General features: G+C 38.4%; 1 protein-coding gene across 1 annotated transcript; it reads left to right on the top strand.

Moving 5' to 3' along the window:
* The first annotated feature begins 534 nt into the window (after positions 1-534).
* Positions 535-7,594, top strand: LOC4325232 (dual specificity protein phosphatase 1B). The gene is made up of 5 exons (XM_015759888.3): positions 535-811; positions 1,341-1,476; positions 2,665-2,785; positions 6,374-6,519; positions 7,357-7,594. Exons 1-5 carry the CDS (start codon positions 656-658, stop codon positions 7,395-7,397), a joined length of 600 nt encoding a protein of 199 aa, XP_015615374.1. The 5' UTR covers positions 535-655; the 3' UTR covers positions 7,398-7,594.
* Positions 7,595-11,897: the final 4,303 nt, after the last annotated feature.

Raw genomic sequence — 11,897 nt, 5'->3', positions numbered from 1 at the left:
CTAGTTTTGTCTACATCATCGTCATGGAACACGACTCCACAGTCAAGTGACAAAGCCGAAGATCAACAACAACAACAACAATATGCCTTGGTTGTGGTGGCAGCAAAAAGCAGGGCAGCGGCAGGCTCAAGTATCGAGGGTGAGGCGACAAGCTTTAGACAATGCCAACCCTAATAGCTCTCTACTTTTCTCCCTCCCTTCCTTTATCTTGCTTTATCTTGGTGGCCTTTTCTCCCTTTTTTGCATGTGCTTTGCTCTTCTCAACTCGATCGGATCGAATGAGGAGGGAAGAGACTTATAAGTGAGCCGAAAGGCATTTTGGTCTTTTCATCTTATCCTTCACATTGGACTGGATGAAATTGAAAATCTACGCCAGTGAGAAAAGGAAAAATAATGACACGCGCGAGTTGTAGTGAGACCGGATGACAAATAGAAATAAAAATAAAGTAGAGTGGATTTTGGGAAAAAAATTCTTTTCGTGTGAGTGGCAAATAGTTGAATATTTCGGGGGCCACTGCCCACCATGTATTCCTTGGCAGTGCTCCGCGAGTGATCAGCCGGTGTCCTCGCTTCTCTCCTCGCCACTTCCCCTATTCGGTCAGGCACATCTCCCCACCCCCCAACAATCATCGAGGAAGAAGAGGGAGGGACGACGATGTCGATGCCGGAGGCGGGGCGCTCGGAGAGGGACGGGCGGGAGCAGGACGACGACTACGAGCAGCAGCAGGCCAGGGTGCTCATGGCACTGATGCAGGGCTTCTGCGCCGCACGCTACCGGAAGGCCGACAACATCCCGTGCCCCATCGTCCAGGTTCCTTCCTCTTTCCCCGCCCATGTTCTTCTTCCTCCTTGATGTGATCAATCCGTTTGTTCTCGTGCTGCCGATTCGGTGATGGATGCGTCCGCGGGATGTCGGAGGTCAGGTTTCGGCTGATCGATCTGACACCGGATAATCCAAGGAGGTTGAGTTCTTTCGGGCGCTATTTGAGTGGATTTCTTGTTAACTGGTGCAAATCTGGGGAACTGGATGGAAAGAAAAAAAACAGACTGCCTTTCTTTTTTTTTATTCTCGCGATGAAGGACAGGATGATTGATTCACCGTTTATCCTAACTTTAGCACCGTTGATTGTCCGTGTCGCGAATGGAGAAACTACACTGATTAATTGGAAATTGGGAAACTCGATTGTGCTAATACGAGCTCTCCAATTCAATTGAATGCAAGGAAAAGCCAATCAAGTAGCAACATATTGCTTCTTTTACCGTATTTTTGCTTGAAGAATGCATTACTATGGTAAAGCTTTTTCCATCTATTTGATAGAATATCTTTGACATATTCGTAGGGGCTATACTTGGGATCTGTTGGGGCAGCAATGAACAAGGATGCTTTAAAGAGCTTGAACATAACCCATATCTTGATTGTTGCCAGATCATTAAATCCAGCCTTTGCAGCTGAATTTAACTACAAGAAGATTGAAGGTAACCACATGCCAGCTTGGTTTATCAGATTAAGTTGCTTGCACCATATAAATTTAGAATGTGTTGCTTGCACCATAACCACATTACAGTTTCTCTTCATAATGAAATGAAGTGCAGTCCTGCGTTTTCAAGAAAAAAAAAAGTATGTTTGGTTCAAACAGGTCTATGTACTTGAGAGATGCATATTTATATTCCTACAGCTGCATATGTGGGTCAGCTTAAATTCAATTGATCATGGAATGGCAGCCTAGCAGGCGCTCATGTGGCTTTGATGTGCCATTTTTCTCCAGTCTCACCCGCAGCAAAGCTCATCTGTGAGAAAGCCCTCCCATGCTAGTTTCTATCCCCACACTTCCCTTTTCTCCTCCTCCAGCTACACCAGCAGCAAAGCTCACCTGTGAGAAAGCCCTCCCATATGCTTTTTTCTGTCCCCACACTTTTGAAGCACTATTTACTCCTTGTTTTCCATCTCTTCTGCCACACTCATTTTACTTCCTTTTTCTCCTACAATATAAAGCCATGATTGTTTTCTCTCTGGCGAACCACAGTGACTGATAAGTGTGTTTCTGGATTAATTTTTCTTCTTCACACGTATCCTCTACTTTGCCTGTTGAGTGTTGAGGGCCCCAATTCTAACGTATCCCAGTGCCTGAGGTCACTTTGTCATGGTGGTTCAATCTTACCAGCTAGCCAGCTATGTTTTGAGGAAGTTGTTTGGGGATGCAACAACTAAATTAGGGTTGTGGCAGGATGCAGAGAGAGTAGAGAGGGTGAGGAGGGATGGAGGGAGGAAGTCATGTAAGTGAAGCAATGAGCCATTCAATCATCTATTGCCAGTAAGAACTAAGTTAGAACCGAAGTATGCATATTTAGGAGTAATAATGCGCATCGCTTAAGTTCACATACCTATTTGAACTCTGTGTGCAAGTTTAAGAAATGTGCTGCATTTACTTCTAAATTATGTACTTTTCATCTGTTGTGTTGTAAGTTTACCAGACATGTTAGATTATCACTCAATCTGGAAAACTGTAATGTCAAGAGAAATGAAATAAGCATGGAGCACTTAAACTTCTTGACTGTGTCATGGTGTTTCAAATACCTATTGATGTGATTATACCCTCTTTTTTCTGTTGCCCTTGTCCAAATTCCCAAGCACTCCTAAATCATTATTTGTTTACCAATATACAGTACTTGACAGCCCAGACATTGATTTGGCAAAGCATTTTGATGAATGCTTTAGTTTCATTGATGAATCTATCAGCTCTGGTGGCAATGTTCTGGTTCATTGCTTTGCTGGACGGTCAAGAAGGTAATCATTCTTTTTCCCAACAGTCGTTTGGTTTCAACCATTTAAAGTGTTTGCTTCTATTTAATAACAATATTATATTGATTAAATTTCATAGAACTGCAACTATTTTTCAAAAATTAATGGCATCACGACAATAATTCATTACTTCTTCCGCAAGACATTTCAGAAAGAGTAAATTTGGTTGGTATCATAATAATAGTAGCAGGTTGCAAGTTATCATCACAAATGTGAAGATTTGCACAATACCATCATGAAGTCCAAAAAAAAAATTGGACTATGGCTTAGCTTTTCCATGGATGACCACTGTTAACATCCAGTTCAACCTTCTCCTGTTCTTGCAATTTTCTATCTTGTCGCAGATGAGATCAACAATGAATTGTGGATGCAGCCATGCTCCACCTCAATGCTTTAGTGTGGATATATAATTGATCCATAGTTTGCTCCCTTCTAAATGAAAAGTGAGGGTGAATTGGTCATTTCACACCCTTTAACAGTCAAGAGATATATTCCCCAAATTTCTTTGATTGTTGGTGGTATTTTCCAAACCCTATAGTTTGTGATGGTTCACTTGCCCAAGATTGCGATGGTATACCTCCTTTTCTGAAAACCGCAAGGATAGCACATGGTCTCTACATAAAAGGAGCTAATGGTGGTGGTGACTCTGCCACCCTTACACCTGTTGAGTTTGTGGATCTTCTGCAGACAAGTGGATGCTTGTGCATGTAGCTTTTAATAATGTTATTTGCACATTGATGTTTGTTTCAAATTACAGATGATTTTCTTCTTGGTATTATATAACAAATTCGAAGTTTAAAATTTATAACATTTTTATTTGAAATAAATTATAATTGATGGGTATCTAGCTAGTTCTATTAGAAAACTGCAACTCAACTGGAAATGAGATCGTTTAGCAAGTTGGTCTCAAACAGGGCCAACTCAGGTTGGACTTTAATGTGGTATAGCATGTGGTTATGATGGATGGGCTTGATATGTCCGGCAACCCTTCTATTCATGGAGTTGCAAGTTATTTATTAAATTCTGCACTAGTATTGCAGTTTTTTAATGCCCTGCAAAAGTTTCTGATATAACGACATATATCATTGCAAACTGTGATGATTGACAAAATAATTGCAATTTAATGCTATTTACCCAATTATTTGTATAAGTAATTATATATTTTTTGTATGAACACATTGAAGTTGGTGGCAGCGAAATATCTTCTCGTTTTTTTTATCAAGTGGAGTTGCACAAAAGTTGCTTAAAAAAATCAAATTAATCCATTTTGTTAAAAAACTAGCTAATACTTAATTAATCACGCGCTAATGGACTGCTCCGTTTTCCGTGCGTACTATTCCGGTTGGGAACAAGGAATAGCGAAATAACAGCCTTAATCACTTATATTTTTTTGTGTGTACTCATTCAGTTAAGTGGCAAGGCAATACCTAGTTGGTTTGTTTGATCAAGTGGAACCTTAGTTTCCCAAATTCTAAAACAAGTTAAATAAGATAGAGCTAGATAGTGTGGTATTCCATACAGTGCTAAGAAACTTTATCTTCTTCATCATGGGTTGGTTCAGAAGATGATATTTAGTATCTTGGATGCAACAATGTCACCCGCAGCATTGCAGTAATAATAAGCATGCACTGTTTATCTAACATGACTAAGGGTTTAGCAGTGTACAAGTGATGGATGCCGTCCAATAATAGTATGCCATTCAACAGAAAGTGCAACTTGTAATGTTTTATGGCAAATCAGTACCAATCAACCTAAGTACTTTGTGATGTGGACTATAGTACAAATTATATCTGAAGACCTTTATGCACTACCAAGGACAATATGACATACATGCATACAAGAGCTATGATCCATTTTATTGTCCTTTCTGGATTTTATGAACTGCTTGTGTCTACTCGTTTTATTTTCCCTTCAAAGTTGATCAGTTCTCTCATTTGCCCTCATGAAATCTGCTCCCTCTCCTTCATTCTCAAATTTTATCTTTTATTTTCCCTTCCTCCGTCAACATACCATTAGTAGATGAGTGAAAAACATGATTTTGACCTTGTGTATCATTTTCTATGTACCAAAAAAGCTTGTTGATTTTGGTAAAAAAAAATCTTGCTGGTTAATTATAAATAAATTAGTACATTAGATTTTCACGGTAAAGGTTAAGATGCATCCAAGACAAATGAACCAAGTAAAAGTTATTTTAGGGCTAGACTTTTATACTTCAATCTAGCTGTTCAGAAGCCAAGGTTGAAAATAAAAAAAAATTGAAAATCAATCTACAATTAAGTTCTAAAATTCAAATTCTGGCTGTGGCTTGACAATTAATGAGCAGCCAATGGCAGTTAATTTCATGCAATATACTAATTGTAAAGGATTTTGCATAAAACTTCATTGCTCAAAGTATAAAATACACTATTGGTCCTTAAACATGGAGTGAGGTGTCATGTAGTTCCATGAACCTCAAAAATGCAAATCTAGATCCCTAATCTTGGTTTAATGTATAACTAAAGGTCTAGAGTGCAAATGACACAGCTCGGGCACTAATGTAGTCATCCACGGAGTCAAGAGTTATGTATTTATGTCCCTCTGCAATAGTATGCCCCCAAATAGACTCCCACTGCAGCCGTGGGAGAAGAGGCAAAGAGACGACGATTAGGGTGGGGACGATCGTCAGTGATCAAAGGTCACCAGGGCTGAAATAGACGACGTGATAGGGAAAGGGCGATTCAATGAGTCCGTTGCAGCATTATTGTTGCCGTGATCCACTGCCTTAATGGTAACAATCACGCAGCCAGGATCACTTTATCCTATATCGGCCATGGGGACCTATCGCCAACAATCCCAGCCCGCATAATTTCTGTTTCTTTGCCTTCCTTCTCACGGGCATGGTGTAGTGAAGGGGTCTAAATGCAAAATTCTCGCCACCATGGATGGCCACGTCAGCGCCTGAGCTCCGTCATCTATAGTTTGGATCTCAAGTGATACATTAAACCAAGATTAGGGAAGCAGATGTTCATTATACATGTTTAAGGACGTAGATGATACCATGGTCCAACTTGTAAGCACTGATGTATTTTATTCTTACTAAAATAACATTTAGGTTCATTAGAGATATATGAACCATCAGTTTAGTATAAAAATTGCTCCTGGCAACAAAAATAAAGTATAAAAATAGCTGCTGTGCATAAAAAGATAAGGGCAAAACTATCTTTTCACCCACCTAACAGTAGGTTGACGGAGAACTAACGGAAAGGGCAAATAAAGGATAAAAGTTAAGAATGCGGAGCACTAGAAGGAGCCAATTTTACGAGGGCAAACGATGGAAGCGATCAACTTTTAAGGACAAATAAAGAATTTTCTCGTAAGGAAAATACTCTAATAGATGTTAGCTTTGACTGTTTTATGATGGTTTTCATAATGTGTATAAATTCTCAATTTCATTCCACTAGGTGAGATCACCCTTGATTAATTACGTGTTTCTTAATATATAGATATTTTGTAAAGAATATTTGAATTCATTAAGAGCAGATGTGTGGTGCTTTTTTTCTTTTGTCCTACTAACTAACTTCTCTGAATGTCTAGTGTCACGATTATTGTTGCATATCTGATGAAGAAGCATCAAATGAGCCTTGAGAACGCGTTGTCGCTAGTTAGAAGCAAACGACCTCAAGTGGCTCCTAATGAGGGATTCATGTCTCAGCTGGAGAACTTTGAGAAATCCATGCAAGGTAAAATTCAAATAGCTTTCTTTACTAAGTAAATTCATGTGTTTCCTTGATGTCAAGGTAACATGATATGAATTGATCACTTTGCATTATGAACACCAATAACTTGGAGTTGTTCTTCTCCTTAGCATTGTTGCCTCTGTTCTTGCAACTGAGAACTGTATGCCCTTGTTTCGATCAGTGGTTTAATGTACTATGGTCCCTAGCTTAGATAGTCATGTATGAATTTGCGACTAAGGAATCATGCATACGATAAAACTTGGTGGAAATAAACTTGAAGTTTAAACCAGAATGTGACCACTAGTGTTCACAAGTGATGAACATGAAGATTAAGTACGGGCACGCAAAACGAGAAAACCATTAGCACATAACTAATTGAGTTTTAATTATTTTAAACTTAGAAAATTAATTAATCTAATATTGTAGATAAGAGCAACTTCTATATAGAAAGTTTTTGCATGTAATACACCGTTTAGTAGTTTGAAAAGCGTGCTAACGGAAACTGAGGTAAAATTTGTATCTTCATTTGCTGACAAGGCCGTAGATTGAAAAGCATGCACCAGTGGTATGTCAAATTCTTGTGCAAATTTGGTCGCAGCTCATACATCATATTGTTCAACATTTCTCTTTAAGTTGCATACAAATTCAGGGCTAGAGAAATCAACATGCTATCCAATGAAGAGACAGTAAAGCTGCACATCATATTCCTAGGTCGTTCAATTATTTTTCTGTGCATGATTACTTACATCCATGTTCAAATGATAGTTTATTTGAGATTTATACATGAACAGAAGTTTATTTGAGATTTATACATGAACTGAAGCCGGTGTTATTGTGCAGTGGAGCAGGAGAGGAAACTTATGCAACCTGTGCAGAACTAACTATAGGCGTAAATGCATGTGTTGAGAATACACTGCTAATAGCTTGCGGAGCAGTCTAGAGATCAAGGCCGTAGTGCAAAATGTTATGAATTCTAGCTGCGGTATTATTAGCAGTCGTCTAATTGATGCTGTAAGCTTCAAGTGAAATTGGTGGTCAATGCAATGAAATACTCTGGGATCCAGTTCTGTGAGGGTAACCAATGGTTTTTGCCTTCTTTAAAAGTTCTGTCTTTGTATCGATTAGATTGTGTATTGTCTGTTTCCAATCGGCCTAGACCCATATATAGGGTGCCTCGTCTTTGGCTTGGTCCCACACTAATTAGATTAGAGATCACATGGTATTAACCAAAACAATGAAAATTAACATAGAAATGAAAACGTTGCATATGCACAGCGCCTCCGACTTCCTTGCCTCTGTACGTCACCTCTATGCTGCCAACTTGATCATGTGATCTTCCATCCAGCATCACAGCATATTAATTTTGTTCTCAAGCTTTATCTTCCATAGAAAATGTACTGCTGCTACGCCAGGAGCCAGGAGGCAAAGTAAAACTGGAATTAAACCAGCACTTACCCATATATTCTCTGATAATAACCTGATTAACCATTGAACAACCGAATTCAATTAAGTAGAAGAATAAAATCATCGGCTGTCAATTTTTGGGTAAAATTTATTGTCCGAAAAATAAAACTAAGCTGCCCCAACATAATTATTGCAGTAGCTATAATTAACATACTCCTCAGGACGATGGTAAATAATTAAACACCGGCCATACTATAATTAGCCATAATCGACATATTCCTCGGGACGATGATAAACAAACTACACACTTCTCAGCACGATGAAAACCATGCATCGGTAGTATTATCATTTTTTAAGCATCTTGCCAAACACTTGGATAGTACCTTTTTAAATATCTCCCATTAAAAGCTCTAGGCAACTTATATCCTCGTAGACTTTGCACAAAATAAGAATTCCCGGGGACTATTTCTACAATTCTATATGGCCCTTCCCAATTTGGAGACCATTTCCCAAATTTATTATCTTTTGAACCAACAGGCAGAATTGTTTTCCACACTAAATCTCCAATTTGAAACGATTTTTCCTTCACCTTTTTATTGTAAGCTTTAGCTACTCTCAATTTATCTTTCTCAATCTCTCTCAAAGCTTTCAATCTTTCATCACTAACCTCATCTATTCCGTCCATCATTAAGTTGTGATAATCTACTGCCGACAAATTATTTTGTCTGGCCAATCTAAGGGCGTCCAGATTCACCTCAACATGCAAAATGGCCTCTTGCCCATATACTAATTCAAATGGTGTTACCTTTGTTGCACCATGCTTAGATATACGATGAGCCCACAGTGCCTCAGACAAAACCTCGTGCCATCTTTTAGGATGTTCCTCTATTTTCTTTTTTATCAGCCTAATTAAAGTTTTATTGCTTGACTCGGTCTGTCCATTGGCCTGAGCATAGTATGGTGATGAACAAAGCAACTTAATTTTAAAAGATTCCGTAAATTCACGAACTTGATGTGACATAAATGATGATCCTTGATCAGTTGTCAAGGTTTGTGGTATGCCGAATCTATGAATAATATGCTCTAAAATAAAATCAATCACTTCTTTATGGGTCATATTTTTTAGAGGAACAGCCTCTGTCCACTTTGTAAAATAATCTGTAGCTACTAAAACAAATCGATGACCTTTGGAAGAACAAGGATTTATCCGGCCGATGAAATCTAAAGCCCATCCACGAAACGGCCATGGTTTAATAATAGGATGTAACATAGCAGCAGACGCTAATTGGATATCACCAAATTTTTGACATGACTCACACCCTTTATAATATCTAAAGCAATCTTCTAACATAGTCGGCCAATAAAAACCAGCTCTCCTTAATAACCATTTCATTTTATGAGCCGACTGATGTGTACCACATATACCTTCATGTACTTCACCCATAGCAACCTTACTTTGGTCTAAACTTAGACATTTTAAAAGCAACCCATCTACAGATCGGCGATACAAATCTCCATTAAGTAATATATATTTTAGTGCTTGACGCCGAAGTTTTCTTTCTACAGTCTGACTAGGGTTCTCAGGTAACTGGTTAAAGGTTTTCTCCAATCATCAGGCTCGACCACATAAATCTTAACATGCTCTAGCATCGGTCTTTCAATCATAAACAATTTACCTCTACTGACTCGATAACCGGATGCTTGTTGCGCTAGATTATTAGCTAGAACATTCTCTTCCCTAGAAATGTGTTTAATAACAAAATCATCTAAATTTGCTATGATCTCCAAACATTTCTCCAAATACATATTCAGTGATCCATCAAAGCATTGATAATTCCTAGAAACTTGTTGCACAACTAATAACGAATCACCATACGCCTCTATATTCTTTACATCCATGGATTCTAAAATTTGCAATCCTCGCAAAAGAGCTTCGTACTCGGCTTGATTATTGGTGCAAAAATATTCTAAATGGACCGATGTCTCAAAAATATTGCCTCTTGGTGAAATTAAAACAACACCAACACCCTGTTCCTCTCTACAAGCTGAGCCATCAAAGTAAAGTTTCCATGGGCATACAGACGAGTAACTAACCCTCTTCATATCATCATTAATCCTATGATCAACAATAAAATCAACAACAATCTGGCCTTTCATGGATTTTAAAGATTCGTAAGCCAAATCATACTCTACTAAAGCATAAGCCCATTTTCCGATTCTACCACTTAGAATCGGCTTTTGCAACATATATTTTATGACATCGGTCTGACAAGCCACAACACAAGTACTAGATAGTAAATAATGCCTTAGCTTGGTGCAAGCATAATATAAGGACAAGCATAATTTTTCAATGAACACATACCTCGTTTCAGCTCCCAGAAGTCGACGACTCAAATAAGTAACAATATATTCTTTTCCCTCAACTTCTTGTGTCAAAACAGCACCAATAACACCCTCTTCTGCAGCAATATATAGCCGAAATGGTATCCCGGCCTTAGGGGCTCTTAGCACCGGAGAAGTAGACAAATACTTCTTAATTTCATCAAATGCTTACTGCTGTTCTGCCCCCCAAACAAATTCGGTCTCTTTTTTTAACCGAAGTATGGGTGTAAATGCATTAACTTTGCCGGACAAATTAGATATAAACCTCCTCAAATAATTTACCTTCCCTAAAAATTTTTGCATGTCTAACTTACACTGCGGCGCTGTTACTTTTCTAATAGCCTCTATCTTGGCAGGGTCTATCTCTATGCCCCTCTCATGTACTATAAATCCTAGAAATTTGCTAGACGACACACCAAAGGCGCATTTAAGTGGATTCATTTTTAAACCATACTGACGCATCCTCTCAAACGCTAAACATAAATCGGCTAAATGGTGATCCATACATTCCGATTTAACAACTATGTCATCAATGTATATCTCTAATATAACACCAAGTAAATCATGAAAGATTAAATTCATAGCTCTCTGGTAAGTGGCACCGGCATTTTTTAAACCAAATGTCATAACGACCCACTCAAATAAACCGACAAAACTAGGACAACGAAAGGCCGTTTTAGACATATCTTCTTCGGCCATAAATATTTGATTATAACCAGCATTACCATCTAAAAAGCTAATCACTCTATGTCCCGATGCATCATTAATTAGCATGTCAGCTATGGGCATAGGATACTCATCTTTAGGGGTGGCTTTATTTAAATCTCTAAAATCAATACACACTCTCAATTTCCCAGTATTTTTCTTTTCAACAGGGACAATATTGGAAATCCATTGTGCATACCTACACGGCCTAATAAAACCCGCCTTTAATAATTGGTCTATTTCTTCTTTGATCCAGTCGTACATATTAGAATTAAATCTTCTAGGTGGTTGCTTATAAAGCCTAAACCCAGATTTAATGGGTAGCCGATGCTCTACTAGCTCTCGGCTAAGTCCAGGCATTTCATGATATTCCCATGCAAAACAATCGACATACTCTCTAAGTAAACCAATTACTTTAACTTTATAATCGGCTGTCATGTTTTGATTTATAAATGTCGGTCTAGGAATGGTGCCATCACCTATATCAACTTTCTCTAAAGGGTCAGCCGACGAAAAACCTTGTCCTAATTTTTCTACTTCATCAAAATCATCAATAGCCTCCCAAATATCGTTCTTATTTGACCGATATTGCTCTGCACGTTTTTGTAACCAATCTAAATTGCTTTCTTTATTCATTTATAACATCACACTACTGAGCCGAGCTGCAGAAGCCGGCTTTATAGACACGGGTACAAAACCATCCTTAGTGACAATAACATAATCATAATCAGAAAGATCTAAGCCTGTTAAACACTGAATATTACCATACTGCCAATCAACTGAGGCATCGGCTAAAGCAACGCAAGCCGAAGTATCTGCATGAACAACCTCTACATCATCACCTACCCACTGTATTAAAGTTTGATGCAAGGTAGAAGGAACACAATGGT

The sequence above is a fragment of the Oryza sativa genome, chromosome 1 (genome assembly GCF_034140825.1).
Source record: "Oryza sativa Japonica Group chromosome 1, ASM3414082v1".
In the NCBI taxonomy this organism is placed as follows: Eukaryota; Viridiplantae; Streptophyta; class Magnoliopsida; order Poales; family Poaceae; genus Oryza; species Oryza sativa.
Note: the sequence above shows the minus strand (reverse complement) of the source record. Positions and strands in the feature narration are given on the sequence as shown.